At 30.5% G+C, this 21,206-nt stretch overlaps 3 protein-coding genes across 7 annotated transcripts; 1 reads left to right on the forward strand and 2 right to left on the reverse strand.

The window, feature by feature from the left end:
* Positions 1 to 967: 967 nt before the first annotated feature.
* On the reverse strand, positions 968 to 4,435 carry LOC137830457 (serine carboxypeptidase-like 45). The gene is made up of 10 exons (XM_068637813.1): positions 3,910 to 4,435; positions 3,693 to 3,794; positions 3,510 to 3,605; positions 3,246 to 3,338; positions 3,096 to 3,166; positions 2,723 to 3,013; positions 2,336 to 2,460; positions 1,670 to 1,762; positions 1,307 to 1,424; positions 968 to 1,221 (listed from the first exon to the last, which is right to left on the reverse strand). The coding sequence occupies exons 1-10, from the start codon at positions 4,157 to 4,159 to the stop codon at positions 1,063 to 1,065; spliced, it is 1,398 nt and encodes a 465-aa protein (XP_068493914.1). The 5' UTR covers positions 4,160 to 4,435; the 3' UTR covers positions 968 to 1,062.
* A 6,667-nt stretch (positions 4,436 to 11,102) lies between these two features.
* Positions 11,103 to 12,935, forward strand: LOC137830460 (protein RADIALIS-like 2). Of its 2 annotated transcripts, XM_068637817.1 has the most exons (3): positions 11,103 to 11,179; positions 12,134 to 12,379; positions 12,652 to 12,935. In XM_068637817.1, the coding sequence occupies exons 2-3, from the start codon at positions 12,138 to 12,140 to the stop codon at positions 12,674 to 12,676; spliced, it is 267 nt and encodes an 88-aa protein (XP_068493918.1). In that variant the 5' UTR covers positions 11,103 to 11,179; positions 12,134 to 12,137; the 3' UTR covers positions 12,677 to 12,935. The 2 variants fall into 2 exon arrangements, with proteins under 2 accessions (XP_068493918.1, XP_068493917.1); XM_068637816.1 differs by lacking the exon at positions 11,103 to 11,179 and having other exon boundaries at positions 11,994 to 12,379.
* Positions 12,936 to 13,488: 553 nt separating this feature from the next.
* Positions 13,489 to 20,975, reverse strand: LOC137830458 (amino acid transporter AVT1C-like). 4 transcript variants are annotated; one of them, XM_068637814.1, is made up of 13 exons: positions 20,786 to 20,975; positions 20,101 to 20,301; positions 18,735 to 19,033; positions 18,075 to 18,289; positions 17,953 to 17,976; positions 17,335 to 17,515; positions 16,869 to 17,103; positions 16,124 to 16,259; positions 15,956 to 15,979; positions 15,512 to 15,653; positions 14,806 to 14,849; positions 14,655 to 14,717; positions 13,489 to 13,865 (listed from the first exon to the last, which is right to left on the reverse strand). In XM_068637814.1, the coding sequence occupies exons 2-13, from the start codon at positions 20,274 to 20,276 to the stop codon at positions 13,767 to 13,769; spliced, it is 1,638 nt and encodes a 545-aa protein (XP_068493915.1). In that variant the 5' UTR covers positions 20,277 to 20,301; positions 20,786 to 20,975; the 3' UTR covers positions 13,489 to 13,766. The 4 variants fall into 4 exon arrangements, 2 of the variants coding, with proteins under 2 accessions (XP_068493915.1, XP_068493916.1); XM_068637815.1 differs by lacking the exon at positions 20,786 to 20,975 and adding an exon at positions 20,421 to 20,670; XR_011084217.1 differs by lacking the exon at positions 15,956 to 15,979 and having other exon boundaries at positions 15,512 to 15,663; positions 16,120 to 16,259; positions 20,786 to 20,970.
* Positions 20,976 to 21,206: the final 231 nt, after the last annotated feature.

A 21,206-nucleotide genomic window follows, 5' to 3' on the forward strand; every position in this document is an offset into this window, starting at 1 on the left:
AAGTTCCAGATATACAAATCTGGAACTACTAAGTCACTTTCAGATTATCTGAAAGCTTATTTGGACAGCATAAATGACCTTCTGGATGTCAAGATCCGTAAGCAAGCATAAATGAGTTCCAGATCTCAATCCTCAGCACCATTTACAACACACCATTCCGAATATAAAAATCCGAAACTCGTTACTCACTTTTGGATATGACCATCTAGAAGCTTAAATGAAATATGAAAATGACCTTCCAGATTTCGAAATCCAAAATGTATAAAAATGGCTTCCGGATATTGAAATCCGTAAGCAAATGTGTAAAAAGGGCAGAATGAGATTTTAAAATTTTCATTAGGTGCAAGTCAAAATTGATTGGGTGCAGAAAGCAATTGCCTTGATTTTATCTCTAATCGAGGTCTTTAGTTAGTCTATGTGAGATCTTCAATCCTATTTATTAAGATAGTAAACAATCCTATCTATAAAGATAGTAAAAGATTTGAGCAACCTTTAACTTCCTTAGTCATATTACTCTCTATTTGGAATGTCATGCCTTTTGTTCTAAGGCTATCATCATGCTTGTTCAATAATGTTTTACAGACTTATGCATAGTAATCTTTCTACAGATAATAAACTCATTACATGGGGTTGTACTCTGCTGTCAATTTACAGCTTTCCTGGGAATGATGAGCAAAATTTTCACCATTTGTTTGTTTGGATGTGATACAACTTGTGGTTTATGGAATTGGAAATTGCAGAGTTTTCTTCTATATATGTCCAGTGAATGTCCTTCCTTCAGAAGAATGTTATCTTGTTTATCTCCCTTGGTGTTGCAAGCAACAAATTACTGAATTTCAAATTATATCTTTTGGGTCACTTGGGGAAGATAATTCTAAATCTGGAGAAGAGTTTAAGAAAATATGGAGAACATCCATGTAACATGCACTCTAAAAGGAAACAAATATGGAGAAAGATAGAAGGAATGTTGATAACAATTGAAAGATGATCCATTAAGAATAATGAGTTTATGTTTGAGGATTTTGAATGGTTTTCTTATTGAGTTAGGAACACCTCTGTTATTCACATTTGAAAGAATGGTTCTGGAAGTGGTTTTCCTTCCAAAAATGCTTTCAGTAGCACCAGTGACCTCTCTGGCTGGGAAAATGGAGCTTCATGAGCCGCTCCTCTTACAGTGGCAAATGATAAGATGTCTCCATATTCTTGTGTCCAACCAGCCACCTGAAAGTTGTCAGAAAAGATTTGAGTTGAATGGTGCCATTAAAAAGTGGTGAAACTTTTCAGGTCTTCATGCATTATGTCTTACTTGTTTTCCTTCAAACCAGGTTCTGTAGGACACTGTTGTGTTAAGTCCAAAGTCCTTGGCCAATCCATTTACCAGGGATCTTGTCCCAATTAATGGGATAACTGAATCTTGATCTCCACTGCAGTAAGAGAAGAAATTGCCTTGCTTTGCTTAAGAAAATGTTATCTGAAATAGTTGACAGGAATGTAGTGCATAGACATAATAAAAGTGAACATTTGATTTCATGTTAGATTAACTCAAACACAGATTCATGATCTGCAACCAAATTAAAGTTACTCTGAATATCTTTCATGAAATGTGAATTTGAAAATACAAATATGTACTAAAATATCAGTAATAGAAAGAAACAAAAAACTCATTTACCTGTATACCAGAACCCTGATACCAGACTTAGCAAGTGCACCAAGGATAGGAATAGTTGGAATCTCCAGGTTCTGCAAGTCATATCCAAGAGTACTGTGACAGAAGGAAAAATATTAGTAGCTAGCCAAAAGTTTCACAGAAAAGGAGAACATTTATTGTATTGTATTAACAAGAACCCGGATGTTGAAAGTTTGGTGCAAGATGAAATAGGGTGGAACTTATGCTTTGTCCCTCTCTTTTTCATTACACTATTTTTGTGAAATTAGAATGCTCTAATCTTTGGAACTTGAGGTCAAATCTTAGAGGGAAGAATTGTTCTTTCACAGTGAATGTTAAAGCCTTTTTAAATTTTGAGGGGCCATGACTGCCTCTATATACTCACACCTGCTACCTTCCCTGCTCATATCCTTTTATATTTGGACATCTATCCATTTTTAGCACTCTCAATCTTTTGCTTGTTTCTTTGTAAAAGTAGAATCCATATGTTATATTTGGTCATATCCTAACCAAACACTCCATAAATGGCATTTGGATTGAGTTCAAAATCGTGATATGATCAAATTATAGTATATAAGTAGGTACAAATCTCACTGGTTTTGTAAAGTTGTGTTAAGCTAAAAAAGGTTGTAACTAGTGGTACGCCATCTTTCAGGCAACAAAACTTACTCGCTGCAAACTGACCAAGAAGTGATCCCTTCGAGCTTAGCATGGAGAGCTTCCTGCACGTCTTTCCTATTCAAATATGCAGTAGTTTCATCTTCCACACAAACATCTATCTTTCCTCCCTCTTGCTGCATAAGAGATGAAAGCATGCAAATAAATAAGCAGGAAAACAACTTATGACATGTTTGGACAAGTATTTCTAGAAGAGAAATTTTTAAAAAATTAAACTCTCTTTTCCTTAAATTTTTGTTTATAGTCTTTGTATAAGTTAATTTTAGTTTATAGAAGAGCTCATGTATTTTTTTCTTATTTTCCTTTCCTAGAAATAGTTCACATAGGCCCTTGAGTAAAAGCCAATGAAGATGGACACAAAATGGATGAAGCACATACCAGTTGAGTGAGTTGATTCAGCACATAAGCCTGTTGATCTACTGATGAAAGACACACATCAAGTGTAACATCATATGTATCAACATATCTACTAACTTCCGTTGACACTAGCTTATTTACTCCTGAACAAATGGGGGTAAGTTTCCCACTTTGATGTTGTCTCCTAATTTGGGAATAGTTGCATACTTTGGTGAAGATTTCGTAAGTTGAATCTGATATTAGGCCATGGGACCAGAAAAACTCAGCTCTAGAGTTGAAATCCGTGTTAAATTCTAGAAGAGGATTCCCTAGCTGCAAACATCTTATGTATCAAGTTAAGAAAAAAGTGCTTCTTATGCATCAATTACTAAAAACATCTCATGTGTGTACTCACTGCTATTCCCTTGAGATTGAACTTGGTCTTGGTTTGAACAATGAGTTGTGCAAGTTGGGGTACATAGTGACCTGAAAACTAGTGTGCATTACCTCACAGAAACTACAAAATGAAACATTATTCATTTACCACATAGATATATATTAATACCTGCATAGCTTTCCCCTGTGATAAAGAAATCACTGTTCTTGAACTCTGGGAATTTAGTGAACCATCGCTGTAGGAAAACAAGATTGTCCCTTGCTGTAAGGAAGTGGAACCACACATCAGATTTTGAGAAATGTGACATCATAGTTCTTCCCTATATGGTTATAGTCATGCAATTCAATTCAGCTTTTTAGCAGCTAAACCGTGACTCATTTAGTACTATTTACATGCTATTTTGCACAAAATGAAATGGAAGAAGAGAAGAACCTGTCATTTCATCATTCACATAGTCATAGAAAGATTTGTTGGCAGAGTAGGAGAAACCAACACCAGCTGGTGATTCCAAGTACAGCATATTTGCCTCTGCAACATGGACAAAATCAAATCAGTAAGCAATTTTGATTAAACCTAAAAGGTCACTTTACAAGATTTACTGGGTTGTTGGATTACCTTTGTTCCAACTAAATTCGTTTTTCAGAAGACCATTTTCACTTGGTTTGAAAGGGCCATGCTCAACAAAAGCTCCAGCTCCAACAGAAGAACAACCAGGCCCTTCAAAACCCCAAAAGCATCTTAATTGTTTCTTCCACTGAATCTAAAGGGTTGGGTTAAGATTCCAAAACCAAAAAAAAAAAAGAAACCCTGCCATTTACACTACAGCATATACCTCCATTTAACCATAGAACTAGTGGCTTTGAAGCTGGTTCCACTTCTGCTTCAACAAAGTAGTAAAACAAAGCTCTCTTCTGCTTCTCATCCACTGTAATATAACCAGCATATTGCTGGAACTTCACTGGTGGCTGCCCTGGCAAAGTGGTTATCTTATCAGCTTGTGAAGCTGAATTCACTCCCACAACACTTTGTGCTATAACAAATAACAGTGATGCTGCAATCATAACACATGACTGAGACATCATTGTAAGATCTGAGAAGGTGTTGCTGGTTTGAGGATGTTTTTGTGTGTGTCTCTTCTTCAAAGTTTGAATTAAAGTAAGGAATATAGCAAGGGCCTATGTGAATGTGCATATTGGGTCCATGAGTCTGAAACAAATTTTGGTGGTGACCCCAATGTCTTGAGTCTTGGAGCTTCATTATTACCACTATATTGCACATTCAGAGTTCATTTGGTGCATTCTGCAATTATTTTCAGAAATGTCACATCATAGTTCATCCCTAAAAATATACTTTCTTTCTTCAAATTAATAACAAAAAAGTTATAATAATGGTACATAACATAGATAGTAAATGAAACTTCATTTATTAAAGTTAAAATTTAATTTATTAATTAAAACAATATACACAGAAACACATATTATTACATTAACCTTAATGAAAAAAAAATTATAATTATTTTCAAAGGCAAACAAATATCTGAAAATCTGGTCATGCTTATTTTCTTTCTGATCATGATTAGTATTTTCACTTTTGAGTTGTGTGGAATTTTGAGTTTGAAAATTGTGGCATAGTTAGTCACGGGATATTATTAGAGAAGGATGGAGAAAGATGATAGCAATAAGACAAATTTGAAGCAAATTTGGAGAAAAATGGTTGGTGATGAATCAATCACTTCCCTCTTGTTCAAATCTTCCACTTTCTATATATTTCTGTAAAGAAAGTAAACACAAATTTTGTTTACCACTTATCATATATCACATCAAAGTGCTTAGTGAAATAATTTTTTTTCTTAATTACTTTTTATGTTTAATTGCTTCATAAACTCTTTTAAAAAAATAGTTTTTTTTTATTAAGAATTGCTTCCTGCACCATATCAATGTCACCCAATCACAAACAAAGGAAAAAACAAAAATACCCTTAAAAAGATGGGGTACATATAAAATTATATTCCAGACCCCCTTTTCCGAAACACAATAATCTTTTCTAGATAAATTTTTCCAGAATGTATTATTTTTAGTTCTGGATTTTTTTATCTGGAATGGGATTTTGATTTTTTTTTTCTGAACTTTTATATCCGAAACACAAAAATCTCTTACGAATTTATTTTTCCAGAATGCATTATTTTCAATCCGGATTTTCATTTTCGAAATAAATGGTATTTTTGGAATTTTTGAAATTATGTTGGGTGCAGGTTCAAAAGTGTTGGGTGCAGGGAGCATTTGCCTAAAACTGGTTCATGAGATGAGATTTGCACCCACTTATATATCATGACCCGATAGCGAGTGACCTGATAAGGTCAATAAACACTCGCTAGGATAGGTTCGAAATGACTTTGATACCATATTACGAAGTGGGTTTTAAGCCTAACTCAACCCCATAAAACCGACTCAAAAGGTGAGGTTTGCACCCATTTATATATAATGAAATATTCTAATTTCTAGTCGATGTGGATCTCCAATAAGTTTTTTCATGAATTATAATTAACTTATACCTAAGTTGATTTATATAAACTCTAAATGTGATTTTTTTTTCTTTTAGCTTGTGCATATTGTTTAAGACTAAATTTTAATATTAGAAATCTTTATATTTTTTTATATAAATAAATCTTATACCCAAATCAACACAGTGACTTAATCATTTTCGTCTTATTATTTATTTATTTAGTCTTTTTTAATACAATGTTTAATTAAATCTTTTAATTTTTATATTTCGGATGTTGAAATTGACGTCATTAGATTTAAAAATTGTAACCTAAAATGATTATAAATTGTCATTATACTTAAATTAAATTAACAATACTTATTTGTTAACCATGTTATGTAATATTTTCATTAAAAGAGGCTAAGTTGAATAAAATAGATTAATAATGAAATAAAGAAGTCTAAAGTATAAGAATATAACTGATTATATCAAATAATTTATTGATATTTATAATATTCACAAATGCATAATGAATTATGTTTTTAACTTAATTAATTAATTATGATGTTTATTTTTATTTTTATTTTTTATGCTTTTATTAAAATAAAATAAATTAAAATATTAAATTAAAATGTTAATAATAAATAGATATATTTAACTTTTTTTATATTTTTATTCATATGTCCCTCGATCTAAATAACTCTACATTTTTTTTATAATTATTTATTATTATTTTTAAATAACTCTACAGTTCGAAGAAAACATTAAGAAAAGATAAGTGTATTTGGCATACTATATATGTATTTGTTATACATTTACTTACTTATCCCCTACTTTCTTTGTAAACTATAAATACGTATGTTTTTCCGTATGCCTTCAGTAATCAAAATGAAAAATTTGTATAATTTAGTTTAAATTATAATTTTTTAACTATAAAAAAATAAATTTATTTTTTGAAAATTTTATAAAATGTTAACAAATTTTTTTTTATTCGATATTGGTGTCCTCTAAATATTCTTTAAATTAAAATTTATCCTTTACTTATATTATATCCTATATAATTTTTTAATCAATTTTTATAAGCTTCTCTATGTAATTATTTTTTAATCTCTCATTTTGCCACGTTTAGTAATAGAAATGATTCTATGTTTGTGGACTTGAAAGTTCCTAGGAATAAACTTTAGGTAATTGCTTTTTTCTTCTTGGGACATGAAAAGTTTAAAATGTTTATACTTTTAAATTTCTGGATTATAGAATTTAAAAATATGTTTAAAATTATATGATTGAGAATATATTTATAAATTAGAAGGAAATGATACATAATCTGAAAATGGATTTTACCTCACATAATTCGATATGATTTCTAGATTCAAAAATATATTTTAAATTTTTAAACTATGTAACTTTAAAACATATTTTATATCATACAATTTATAATATATTTTCATATTACATATATTTCAAATTATATATTACACGATCTAAAAACACAATCATATATTCTATATTTTCAAATTATATTTTTAGATCTAAAAATATTTAAGAAGGTGCATTTATATATATTTTGATGGGTTAAATATGTTTTTCATCCCTATAATGTGAAATTAATTTTTCTTCCTAGTCCAAATTTTAAATTTTTTTGGGTAGTTATAATAAGAAAACTATTGAAATTAATCATTGTCAGTATTTTTTTTACGTAACACACAGTTAAAGTATTTCATGTTAACTCTTCGCTGAAAAAAATTTATTTGTTACGTAAAAAAAAATACTAGCAATAATCGATTCCAATAGTTTTCTTTATACATGTATTTGGGAGGTCTAAAATTTGAATTAGAAACAAAAATCAATTTCACATCATACGTTTAGGGTATAAGACAAAAAAAATATATTCAATCCAATTTTGAGATAACATAGTTTATGATACGTTTTAATTTTTTTTATCAGCAAAGAATGAAATTAAATTAAGAGGGATACAAAAGGGGTATCCCAACCCTTTTACATAAACCAAACCACATAAGAATCTCCAAGAATAAAGAGATGAACAAGCACCACAAAAACAATAGATAGATAATGTTTGCTGCATAAGCTAGACATCCTATTCCAGTTAGCATCGTGCTCGTATTGGAACCAAAACACCACAAAAAACACAGTTTTTGTTTCTTCCTTAAAGAACCCTGAACCAACATCCACCTGGTCTCTATTGGTCTATTATAAGACACATCAAAACAGAATCATTCATCATGTCCTTAATATTCCTTTTGACTCCCTTGCATACAAGCACATATGTCATTTCTATCTTGCACCAGCTGCAGGTCGTGACAAACCCACCAACACCTCCAACCATCTATAAATCAAGTATAGGTCGTAGTCTTGAAACTCTTGCCATTTGGGAGTCCTAATTATAACTTCTAGTTTTAAAAATTATATAAATTTAGAATACATTTTTAAATTTGAATTACACCATTTAAAATAAAATTTTAGATTACATAATAACAAAAAGAAAATTAATCTATAAATAATTTCAACTTTTCCCAAAAATGTATGATAGTAGAGAAATAAAGTATGAAAATACTAAAAGTAATTTTTAATTTGAGTCAACTCATTTGAAACCTTAAAAGACATTGCGTGATTTAAGGATCCAATTAGCAAATTGAGGAAAGTGTAGGCTCTGGTCCAACCAACTTGTTAACCGGTCAATAACACGCCTTCACTTTTCAAATTATTACAATAAACTACTTTTTTTTTATTCTAATGATTCCAACTATTTATTACTTTTTTTATTCATTAATTTCATTAATTAACTTTAATTCAGATTTTTTTTTAATCAAAATTAAGGTTAATGAATTTGTCACAAAATTAATCACTTCAAAGCAACATCTTTCATTCGTTATTTTTGGACTTTGGTTTCCCCTGCTTCTTTTAAGCTTACTTTTATCAAAAACCAACTTTCTACTTGTCAGGATCCATCTTGCACTTAGATTGGTTGGAGTTTACAACTTCAACTTACAACCCCCTAGTCTAAATCTTCACCACAACCTCTAATGCTAACATGTTTTAGTTTCTGTTCAGTTTCTTTTTGTGTTTAGTATAAACTATAAAATATAAGTAAAGTTTCACAACCTTGGAAGAAGTTGATTTGCCATATATTTGAATCCAATATGAAGGAAATAGCAGAGAGAGAGAAAGGAATGTTGCAGCAAAACAATGGTGGAGGAATCTATATGTTACTTTATACGGTGATGAAGATTCTAGTCTAGTTATAGGTGATGATGAGGCAAATAATCCACCATTTCTTTTCATTTTCTCTCAAAGATTCCTTGAATCCTGTAACTGTCAACCAATCATCATGCCCAACCCATTACCTACCATGGACCAAATTTAACAATTTCTAAAATTAAATTCTTTTCAAATCTTCTCGATACAACAACCTCACAACTTTTCATAACAATCCAAGGATTACAACAGTTAATATGTATTAAGAAATACAACTTTTTTTTTTAAATTAATCTTATAAAATCGACTTATAAATAAGATTTACATTTATTTATATATTATGAAAAATCTTTATTTACTAAAAAAATTATGAAATAAAACTAATTTTAGAGAAAAAAAATAATTAGTTGCTATAGTGACTAAATTAGAAATTATTTTCAAGACTAAAAAATGTTATCTTTTATATTAATTTCTATTATTGTTAAATAGTTTCGAAATTGGTATCTAATTAGCTACCAATTATTAACATCCTAAATTTGGTAGCAATAACCTTGATAGCTAATTAGATATCAATATAGAAATCATTTAATAATAATAGAAACTAATTTAAAAACTAAAATTTTTTTAGTTTCTAAAATGGTTTCTAATTTAGTCACTGAAACAACTAATTATTTTTTGTTTCTAAAATTGGTTTCTATTTCATAATTTTCTTGTAGTGTCTACTTAACGTAAAATTTTAAAAAATATAAGTCTGAATTACTCATTTTGAATTCAAACGGTTAAAAAACCAAAAAACACAAAAATTAAGAGATATGAATTGAGAGTTGTAATGTGTTGGTAAATTGAGAGTTTAGGGTTTGAAGAATGAGTTGTAAAAGATTTGGGGTGATAAATGTTGTTGATGCGAAAATCCTTGGAGCATCATAAAGATTTGATGGATGAATAAAGATTGGAATTATTGGTAGAGAAACAGTAATAGTATATATAGGTCGGGGACACTCTAGAATCAAGTTGCAACATAGCCCTAGTATCATTATATTCACCTCACACTCACAACTATAATAATACCTTTTCTATCTCTTATATTTATATGCAAAGGAAACTATTCTTTCTAATTCATGCACCAAAACAATGTGTTCATTCTAACATATATATATCGTGTAAATATTTGTGTTTTTTTGGATTGTGCAAATATTTTGTATTTTTTTTTGTTTTTATTATGTTCGTAGTCTGTGATTTGTTAAGTTGTTATGCTTTTTTATAGGAGATTAAAAAAACGGTTGAAGGTTATTTTTTGGTGAGTTATTTACATTTGTATGTATTTTTTATGTAATGATATACTCTGACTGCTACTAAAGACAGTCTTTTCAGTTGTTTTTTTGGAGGTAAGGATTTCTTGATAGTTTTTGTTAGGAGTTTGGGATAGACTCTAGAGTGAAGTCCTATATTCTTTTTTTTTTATAAGGATTGAGTCATCCCTTAAGTGATTCATATTTATTTATTTTTTGACTGATAAAAAAAATTGGAGTTTTATGTTAAACACTGAAACATTTTTCAGATGTATTCTTTACAAATTTGAACATGATCTACGAAAGTTAATTATGTTGTATAATTAGAAATCTGTTTAAACAAATTTATTTAAGTGATGTATAAAAAAAATATTAATTGAATGAAAGTAAGAAACAAGAATCTTTGTACGGACAAAACTGGGCATGTAGAGAATGTTTTTAGAGAATGTTGGACATTGTTGAAGACAAAGTAGAAGATCTGCAGCAAAGGAAGGTTGTTTTTTTTGAAGAAAATATTGTTGTTGGTTGTGTAGCCATTGAAGATCCTTGAAGCAAGAGAATCAAATAAAGTTAGGCATCACACCTACTTGATAGGGGGCAAACCTCACTACCACAACAAACACACCTTATGTATTTTTTTTTTCAAATGTAAAAAAAAAAACATAATTTCAATCCATTTTTAAAAGTTCATTTTAAAAAAAATATTTTAAATTGATTTTCAAGATAATAGATAGAAAAAGTATTTGCTTTTAAAATTGGTTCGAATTAAAATCTATTTTATAAAAATTTAAATAAATTTTTTTAACCAATTTAAAAAAATGTTTGTTGTAGTTTCATTTTATAAATTCTAATTAGTCCTAGACAAAATTTTCAACCATGGTAAATAGTATTATCCATTACTTTATAGTGAAAATTACTTTACCAACTCATTAAATTAAATTAAATTAAAAAATATTTTCTAATGAAACATTAACTGAAGTGAAGCAAGGTTGATCAAAGTCTTTCATCTATAAATAAGGGCTTCGATCATCTAAATATGATATTTGAAATGAAATGAAATAAGTTTTTCTGAGAATTTTGACTATCTTCATTGCACTTATTTTTGGACAACAATATAAGGTGACTTTCTCATATCTTCCTCTTTGGTTTTTTTCAACTTTATTTGTTATTTGCTTTTTATATCTTGACTAAGAGTTTTAATTGCTGTATATGAAAGTTGTTTTACTTCAAAGTTTGTTTTTCAAGATTATACACATATTTTAAAAAATGACTACAATATGTTTGATAATATTATTGAAAGAAACAATATGCTGGGATAATATCAGATATGTGTTTTTTTTATTTAATTTGTAATAGGGTTGGAATATTTTGAATACTCTTATTTATTAATTTTTTTACTTGATAAACAATAACATTTAAAAAATCAAGTAAACAACTATCTATAGCTAATGATTACCAAAATCAAACTAAAATAGCAATGTTAAGCTTATTTCAATGGAATGTTCTTCTATTGTGTGTGACAACTTTGTTGTTTTTTTCAAGTCCTACATAATATACTTTCATTTACTTAAACATCATAGTGACATGCACAATTGCAAAAGAAATACCAATAATTAGTGTAATTGCAAAATTATCAATCATAGTTTTCTGTGGTGCACAAATAGAATAATTTCACAATAGCAGCAGCTGCAATGTCCTCAACCATGATTCAGAAAGACAGTTTAAACCTTTGAAGATACTTATTCTCTCATATTACTCTTCAACTTCTTGGTCCTGATCTATTCTGTGGTTCCTGATGAAACAAATCATTCAAATTCTGCTTTGTTTTGGCAAAGTTGCAAGAGAAGACAACTTGCACCTTGCATGGTCACACCCTCCATTTCTGCATATAAAAGGAGCATGCATAGTGCTTCCTTTCTGCACATATCATCAAGACTCTTCAACCTTTCTTAGTTAATGCCATCTCTCTGTTGAACTTGAGCACTACCATATACCAGTAGTTCACTAAATTCCACCACATTTGAATATCTATATATCTAGTTACCTTAACTAACTATCAGAAATGGCATCAAGCTCAATGTCAGCTACAGGATCATGGAGTGCTAAGGACAACAAGGCCTTTGAAAGGGCTCTAGCAGTTTATGACAAGGACACCCCTGACCGTTGGAACAATGTTGCCCTTGCTGTTGGTGGGAAAACCCCTGATGAAGTCAAAAGGCACTATGAGCTCCTCCTCCAAGACATTACTCAAATTGAATCAGGCCAAGTTCCATTCCCAAAGTACAAGAAAACTGTTGAGTCTGAGGAAGAGGAGAAAAGGTACAACATTTTTCAACATCATTTATGCAGTGTATATATTTGAATTCCCATAGGCATGCAGCTACTTAAACAAGTGCAATCTTCAATTCTCTTTAAATCCAATATCTTTAGATGTACTTAAAGCTCTTCTACATGTTCATGGTTCTCCCAAAAGTTCACAAGTTATTGTTGCAATAGTTAGTCATATATCTATCAACCCTGCAAATATTTCCCTTTTAACTTGCCTTATGAACTCAATTTTTGTGGTTAATTCTTGAAACTCTTATTTGCAGGCTGAAAAACCTGGAGCTGCAGTGACCAGCCAATAGGAATCAACAACAAATAACTTGTGATTTTCACCATCCACCTATTTTTCTAGAATCCTCATTGTGTAACCTATTGTTACATGCATACTGATATGTAGCACCATTGCCGAATAGTATTACTTTTACTTCATAAGAATCACATCCCATGATTCCATGTTGTACAATGTCTTGTCCTTGAGTTCAATCTGTTTAGAAGAATAAATGACTCTGTTGTAGTCCCCATCCATAATAAAATTTTAATTTAATGTTCTTATCGTTCTTCAAAGTCAAAATGTGTCGGTTATGTAGTCTCAAAGAACAAAGAAAAAAATCAAAATGTTGCATTACTCTCTAGTCTTCTTACCCTTATGGCAAATTATCCACCATCTCCTTTAACCTTCTGATAAAGATTCCTTTGAGTCCAGTTATTCTCAACCATTGTTCATTGATCAGGCCAACCCCATATCACGAAGTATTAGTACGTGAATATAAATTTGTTAGAGCATAACATATTTTATATTGAATCGTGTAATTATATAACCATAGCTAGTAAAAATCATATCATACTCAATATATAAACTAAAATGGTAGTTAAGAGCTTAAAAAGATAGAGTATGAAATTTCATTATCTTTTTTTCTTTTTGGGTAATCCAAAAAGGTTCTACATTGTTTATAACTAGATGTCAAAAGGAGTTTATATATACTTTTTTTTTCTCTTAATCCACTCACGTTTTTTAAGGATAAAATAGTTTTAAAGTAGACAATACTTCAAATACATTCTAAACAATATAAGAGGACTTGACTTCAGAACATTAACACTATCTGTGGAGAAAAATGCAGTCTAAACCAGCCTTTGACCATTTGAATCTTCCACTGTGATTCACTATGTCCATACAACAAACATGAGCAAAATTTCCTTTTACAGTGTGGAAGCAAAACCAGAATAATTAACCACAATTACAACATCAAAATGTGAAATCATCTTCTAATGAAAAATGACTGGACATTTGGGGCGAGAAATAAAAAAAAAGGATGTAGAATAACAAGTGCACTAGACCTTGGTTGCTACATGTCTCATTGTTTAGGATTTATGCTTCAAAACTTTATCCAAACAATTTCTCCATGATCTCAGAGAGGGCTGAGTATGATCCAAAACAGCATGATGCAAGACCTACTAGAATAATTGTAACACAAAGTACTACCTGTAGAATAAGGAGGAAAAGTTGAGTCACATTAGAGGTAATCATAAATAGACAACAAGCGAAAAAAGTTTTAAAAGATTTGGTCATGTAACAAAAATATCTCATGGTCTAGCATTGCTACATAATCAAAGTTGTACTGATATCAACACAGCATATTACAATTCAAATTTCCCTTTTCATTTCTTTATTTTCCAATTAGGTTTTATTGAATCAACATCTTCTATTTGAAAATCCTTGAGCAGTTCACATAAATATGATGAGACGATAAATGCTCCCACTTTGAGTAGTTCATGGAAAAGTTTTGCCATTCATCTCTATTGTTAAAAAACAGAATTGAACATAAAAGAGGTAGAAGAAATGAGAAAAACTGATTTCTTGATATATAATATTCCTCAGATTTAGTATACTTTGTAATTTTATATCAGAAGTTTAAATGGAAAAATTATGAAACTCTCAATTGAACATAACAGACAACAAACTATGACCAAATTAAAAGAAGACATCATGAATCTACACCTACAACTCTTTTTCTGAACATAAGAAAACTTTAACCAAACTTAAAAGCAAAATAGAACATTAGAAAAACATTAAATACTTTAATATAACATCTAAAAACAATCTCAATTGCCAACATATACAAACTAAATGTCTATAGTATAACACTACAAGGATGTTTTGTTTGTATTCTAGCCATTTGGCTGAGGAAAGCTATTCTCATTAAATAACAAAAATGTGATTGTATTTCTGTTTTCATTTAGCATTACTATTATGAAGAGGTAATCATCATACCTGAAAGCGTGAGGTTCTGCGACCCCTTATGCTTAGAAAACAAGCAGCAGGAAGAATCAATGACTGCATAAAAAGGTTGAACATATTAAAATGAATGTTATGGCTAGCAGTACCTCTTGGAGAGAAAAGAGAAGAACTTGAGGGCACTTACAACAAACATAGTGAGTAAAGATCCAGTTAATGACATCACCAAACCTGCAACAAAAGTATATGCAGTTCATAGTAAAACATAATCCAACTAGGCAATAGTAAAATAATTTGGCTAGTAGTACATGAGATTTTAACTAATATGGTTCCTTCTTCAACTATTTTGAAGTCATTGAATCCATTTCATACTTCGGTTTGAGAATCTCTCTCCTTCTACATTCCATTCCGAAGATTAATTAGGACCAATTCTGTTATGTTTTAATGTTCAGAATGAGCACTCTTTACTATTCATTTCCTTTCTTTTTTTATAAACATAAGTGGAACAAATCAGGGTCTCATAATGAGAACCATAGTATTTGGCAATTCTTTGCCTCATTCTTCAATGATAAAAAGGATTCTTTTCAATCAAATATAACTTTTCATTTGGAATCAAGACTCTTTTCCTGCACTTTTGATTACTTTTCATTTATTTTCTTCCATGTCTTCAACTTCCACAAGGCTAATAAATTTTGTAACTGGATAGTAACTGACCATAAAAAAGGATCAGGGATAGAACCCTTGGTTCAATAAATTTACATAAAATCAATCCTTACCATATTTCCTTCATATCTGTTTGATTTATGTACTAGTTCTTGAGTTAATTGACAAAATGTTGTTACACTTGGCTCTAAAACTGATAAAAGTATAAGGAAGGAAGAATAATAGCTTACCAAAAAAGGGAACTGAAAGACCAACAAGCAGTGTAGAAATTACTAGAGCTGTTCTAATGAGCTTCGAATATATGTTGAAGTTGGGATTGTTTGGTGGTATCAACTCCTCTAGACACATTGCTACTGGAGATAGACTCAATGCATATGTGGTGCTAATTAAGAAAAACATTTATCTTTATCTTCACAGTGTAGGTACATAGATTGAAATAAATTGATTCTATCTTACCTCTTTTTTCAAGAATAAAAGGGCAATGATTTGTTTCCAAAATTATCCAATCAATGTATGTATATATCATATGTATGTAATGAAAATTATTATCTTCTAAACTTGAGAAATATTTATATTTAAACATCCAATTGCTGTTAAGAACTTATATTAGTTGCTGAGCACACTATTTTGGTAAGCAAGAACAAATGTATTTATTTATATGGCACATATGAAGGATATTTGGTAAAAGGATTAACCACCTGCAAAATAAAATCACATTATACTAAGATTAGCAATTTTATCTGACTGATAGAATATCAATAATATGGTGAAATATATATATATATATATATATATATATAAAATGAAACATGGAAGAAGGTCAGAATCTAGAATGAGCATACCGTAGTCCACACAGCTATCTTGGCAGCTACTAAGTGTTGGGGCAAGTTAAGAGTGAATTGAGAGAGTGTTGCTTCTCCAAATGCTGAGTAACCCATAACAGCTACTGCACAATACATAGTTGTACAAATAACAAAACTGCATGGAAAAATAATTGCACATTGAATTAGACAAACACTTAAACATAAATTCTACAAAATTTGTTTTTTTTAGAAATCGAGACTTTTCTAGATACTTTAAGATCTTATTTTCTGTTTGCTCTGTCTTGTTAGTTTGAAATTAGTGATAAATCTTATTTTTGTGGAAGAGTTAGTCGTATGGTCAGTGGTTAAGTGAAAAGGAGTGTTGGTACTTATTTTGTGGAGATTTACATCTCTCTTTTGTGTATTAACCAAAGAGAATCCCTTTGTAACATATGAACTATTGCATTAAAAAGACTCTCAAGTTAGCCATTTCATACAGAGACATACATATATCTATCGATATCTATCTATCTATATATATTATGGATTACTTGTTAGCAAAATGTTGTTAACCAACACTTCTTCTTTTTTGCATACATGTGCTTCACTTACCAAAAACTAGCATTCTTATACAGAATTAAGGGATTGAATAGCCTAAGAATTAGATGGTATGGTTGGTTTAAGTTAGCTTTGATTTTGACCTTTAACTTCTCAATGTTTATAAGAGAGAATTTCTCTAGCTAAGAGTGTGAATAACTAATGTAGAAGTTTTTTATTTGTTTACCATACTAAGAGCACTCCAGGAAATTGATTCCGATTTCCCATGGCAGTGTAGAGGTTTGGAAACACAGCATGTCCTGCGTAGCAGTAACCATAGAGACCAATTGCAACAGGAAATGTTGCAAGATTGAATGTTGATGTGGTTGTTGTTCCTTTGGTATAATCAATAGCAGCTTTGTCTACGAAGCAAACCCAGATCAAGCATATAACCACTAGAAACGTTGCAATAACTCCACAAGCTGCAACAACATCTTAAAGGGTTACAATGGTGCTTCCAAATTTTCATTTCTAAACATTTCATGTGACAATTTACATCATAAGTTCACTAAAACCACTTTCAATAAGGGTACTTAAAATGATTGATTAATGTTGGTACTTGAATATATGTGCTGACATTGTTTATAAAAGCACTTTTGTTAACATTTGCTTGCAAAAGAAAAGGAAAGAAAGAGAAAGGATAAAGCTTGTACCTGAGACGTAACTGAGAATACGTAGATCACGAAGCCAAACAGTAGGAAGAAGAGCCACTGCTGTCAATATTGCAAACAAAATGTGTGCATTCACTTCAATTCCACCCAAACTAATGTGTGCATTTGGAAATAATGTAGATAAGTTGTCACTCTCTACGATTATGTACTCAATGCAACAAGCCTACATAAAATTAATAAACATTCAATTGATTAAGATATTCTCATCAAAATCTTAATTAGAGAAGGGAGAAAAATCAAATCAAACCAGAAGTTTTAAGTTACATGTAAACATTTATGCCTTTCTGTTTGGAAAAGTAAAGGAGGAAGTATCATTAATGTCTTTTCAATTTTGAGATTTTGTTGTGATTCAAGTTGGTGATGAAAAGTTACTAATGGATATATAAGCAAGGATAAGCTTGTTTAACTACAGAAAGGTTATAATGATTCATCTTTTGAATCATTTTAAGGGTCCAAATGTAAACACCTAAATAGTTCAGAAATCAAAGTGAGAATTTGTTCAAATAAGATTTTCTTTAGCTTTATATAATCCATATTTTCTTGACATGACAAATAACAACTGAGATTTCAAAAGCAAGAAAGAGTGAAGGAAGTACTTACATATAGTTCCATGTACAATATTATCTGCATGCAAAAAATATAGATTAAAAAGCAGTGGCTGGAGATTAGAGACTAATTAATGCTTTGAAATTAACCATTGATGAAAAAAATTTAAAACTCACAGAAATTATGATACGTCCAGTAGTTCCAAAAGCTGCTTGGCCAATGTCAGGGTATGTCTCAAGACCAGGTGCACTATCCAAGCAGTAACGCAGAAGCAAACCAGTATAGAAGGAAAAAAGTGCATACAATAACAATATAGAAAGACTAACCCATCCACCTTCTTTAACTGCATAAGCTGTTGAAAGGATTCCTATTCCACAAAGGGCATTTATGCCTGCAAAATCCAGAACAATTAAGCCAACACTTGGACTAATTCTTTTCAAGAGTACACATTCTAGCAAAATTTTAAAAGCCAAATATTTTAATTCAACAATTTTGTTATATCTACAAGCTACATCTACAATTTTTGTTATCTACAAGCTATATTGAGTACAAGCCAAACCTTAGAAAACATAAGCATAATATGCAGAGTAGTGCAGTATAGTTTTTGTCTCTCAGATTTAGTTTCAGAGAAATGCAACATCTTGAAACTAAATAATAATATACTCACATCTATAAACGTGTAGTTAAAACAGAACAAACAGAGTGTCAAGGTTTCCTAAGTCTTTGTATGAAGGAATGAAATCATGGGCAGTGTCTTCACTTAATATGGCTTCACCATAATTGCTTTCATTTTTTTTAATATTTTGCATTGAAGAAGCAGTTATCAGTATAGTTACCATTAAGCACAGCTTGTCCAAAAGTGCATTGGCCTGGTATGTGAACTTCATGAGAAACCTTGGAAGGGTCTTTCCTAATGGAAGACTTTCTAGATACTTGTGAAGGAAGCAAGGTATGATGCACTTTCTCCTCTTCTGTGGGTTGCAAGAGTGGTTTTTTCTCTTGTTGAAGTATTTCAAGAGTTTGCCTCCTTGTCAAAGATGAAGAAATAAAAGAACTTCCTAATCTTGATAGTGATGTGGTCCCCAGAAATCCAATATTTGGTGATGGTACACTACCATATAGATCAATGGATTGCCTGAAACATTATTAATTGCATCAAAATAAGTACTTCAACTTGAAGCATTTCAGATTCATTAAGCAAAATGCTAAAATGAGAGATGAAGAAACAGATATTCAACCAGCAAGGGTGATGAACAAAAGTCTGATTCTGTAATCACTTTTTATTACTTCTGAAAGTAAAATGATTAACACAAAACTGATTTGTTCAAAACAATGTTTTAAGTTTTGTCTCTCCTTGGTATACCAAAAGGGCTTTTGTTACAGAAGTTATTATTTTTTAAGGGTAGAAAATTGAAGCAATCTATTTCTAATAAGGTGTGTGTGCTTGCACTTTTGCCAAGGATAATGATATATGGAGAGACTCATAGTGCATACACCCATCAGCAATTGGCCAAAAAGAATAAGTGTTTTCTAGTCTTTTAAAAACACTTTGTTTGATAAAGAGAAAATTTTAGGGGAAAAGAAATAATAAAAAAGGGTTACACAGCTTTCATTTCTCTGTAAATATTCACTTTTAAACACAATAAAAGATTAATTTGGCTGATATATAGTCAATTACCACAAACATTTTGTGAAACACATAATCAATGTCAAAAAAACTATAATTGATTATCAAAAATCTATTGTGATATGTTTAATTGGATGACAAGGGGTTTTATTATTTTCTATACTTTTATACTACTTTTTTATTTTTCTCAAAACCAAAAACAAATCTTTTTTGCTATATTAGTTACTCATTTGTTTTCTTCCATTATTTTTTTCATTTTTCATCTATCTTAATTATCTCTCACTTTTTTTTTTCTTAGAATAATGTAATGCCATAACTATTTTCAGTAACTGTTTTTTTTTTTTCACTCTAGAGCTAATAAACACCAGTGAGAAGCATAGACATTCTGAATTTTCATTCCAACATCTTACTTTTCTTCTTTTTCCAACCATTAATTAGTCAATATTCCTTGAAAGAAAAGCCTTGTTTTGGCCTTAAGAAATGAGAAATTAAAAAAGAAAAGTCAAATGAATAGCCTGAAACACACTCATTCATGGCAGATCAAAACACAGTGAGCACACACAGGTGAAGCTAACCTGTAACTTTGAGGCCATGCCATGCTGTAGCTGCTGGGTTTCCTCATTGAATTGTTTTCATTGGAATAATTCGAATAATCCGAATCGTTTCCATCATTCTCATCTTTATGCAGATCCTTCTCCATATCTTCATCACTGTCAATGAACATACCACTTTCCATACCAGAGTTCTTCATCTCCCTTCAATCTTCACAGCACTTTCTGTCATTTTTCCAACCAATAATATATTAATCAACTTATAGCAAAAAAAAAAAAACTCAACGACCCAGAATCAGAAAACACAAATCAAATCACAAAAGAAAGAAAGATCAAAACAAAACCTCTCCCAGAAGATAGCACATGCAGAAAGAGATATATTCTGAGGCTTCAGATTGGTTATCTCAGCCTAACTTTGTCCCAGTTGGTCAAACAAAACTCAGAAATAAGAAATGCAGAAAAACTTAACGTGGGTAGGACCCTAATAGGTTAAAATTTCATAACCTTCCTTATGAAGAAACGTGATCACATGTGACATGGATCCGAGTCAGACACAGATGTATGTATATATGTGAAGCTAGCTAGGTTAGTTTTGTGAAGCAGAGTCATTATTGTGCATTCTTATCTGCACTTTCTTTAGTTTAATGTGAATAAAACAAACAATAGAGAACCAAATCACGCAAAAGGGTTTTCAGATCAATCAACAAACCTTTTGAATATGTTCTTCTTTTTATCTTCTTCTCCAATGTTCTTGCATTGGATCACTCTCTCTGCTTAATGCAAAAGCTTTTTGGTTCTCTGCAGTGTTGAATGTGAATGCTGATGCAGAAAAGCTTGCATTGTATGGTAGTTTTTTATAGCTCAAAATCTGGTGAAACATGGGAGAATAAGAATAGTATGCATTATTCCATGTCCATAGCTATTATGGATAGTGTTTGTGTTTTGCATGTGAGAAGCACGTGCACACATTTGTCCCATTGCATGTGACAAAATTCTTGAGAAATTATGCATGGACAAACTCATTTTGTTCTCATAACAAGTCAAAATAAAAAACTTCATTCATTTATTCTTATTATTATATTATTATTATTAAAAATATTAAATAACAAGAGTTTGTGTATTGTTTTTCA

Source organism: Phaseolus vulgaris, chromosome 7 (genome assembly GCF_000499845.2).
Source record: "Phaseolus vulgaris cultivar G19833 chromosome 7, P. vulgaris v2.0, whole genome shotgun sequence".
NCBI classification, from domain to species: Eukaryota; Viridiplantae; Streptophyta; class Magnoliopsida; order Fabales; family Fabaceae; genus Phaseolus; species Phaseolus vulgaris.

What these genes read in the sequence shown, in the direction of transcription:
- LOC137830457 (XM_068637813.1), bottom strand. Translation starts at nt 4,159, where the DNA reads ATGATGTCTCAGTCATGTGTTATGATTGCAGCATCACTGTTATTTGTT. An exon ending in TGTGAATGATGAAATGACAG is followed by an intron (nt 3,339 to 3,509) that starts GTTCTTCTCTTC and finishes ACTTCCTTACAG; the next exon opens with CAAGGGACAATCTTGTTTTC. An exon ending in ATCAGGGTTCTGGTATACAG is followed by an intron (nt 1,425 to 1,669) that starts GTAAATGAGTTT and finishes CTCTTACTGCAG; the next exon opens with TGGAGATCAAGATTCAGTTA.
- LOC137830460 (XM_068637816.1), top strand. Translation starts at nt 12,123, where the DNA reads ATGGCATCAAGCTCAATGTCAGCTACAGGATCATGGAGTGCTAAGGAC. An exon ending in TCTGAGGAAGAGGAGAAAAG is followed by an intron (nt 12,380 to 12,651) that starts GTACAACATTTT and finishes TCTTATTTGCAG; the next exon opens with GCTGAAAAACCTGGAGCTGC.
- LOC137830458 (XM_068637814.1), bottom strand. Translation starts at nt 20,276, where the DNA reads ATGAAGAACTCTGGTATGGAAAGTGGTATGTTCATTGACAGTGATGAA. An exon ending in TTAATCCTTTTACCAAATAT is followed by an intron (nt 15,654 to 15,955) that starts CCTTCATATGTG and finishes AGCACCACATAT; the next exon opens with GCATTGAGTCTATCTCCAGT. An exon ending in CTTTACTCACTATGTTTGTT is followed by an intron (nt 14,718 to 14,805) that starts GTAAGTGCCCTC and finishes CTTTTTATGCAG; the next exon opens with TCATTGATTCTTCCTGCTGC.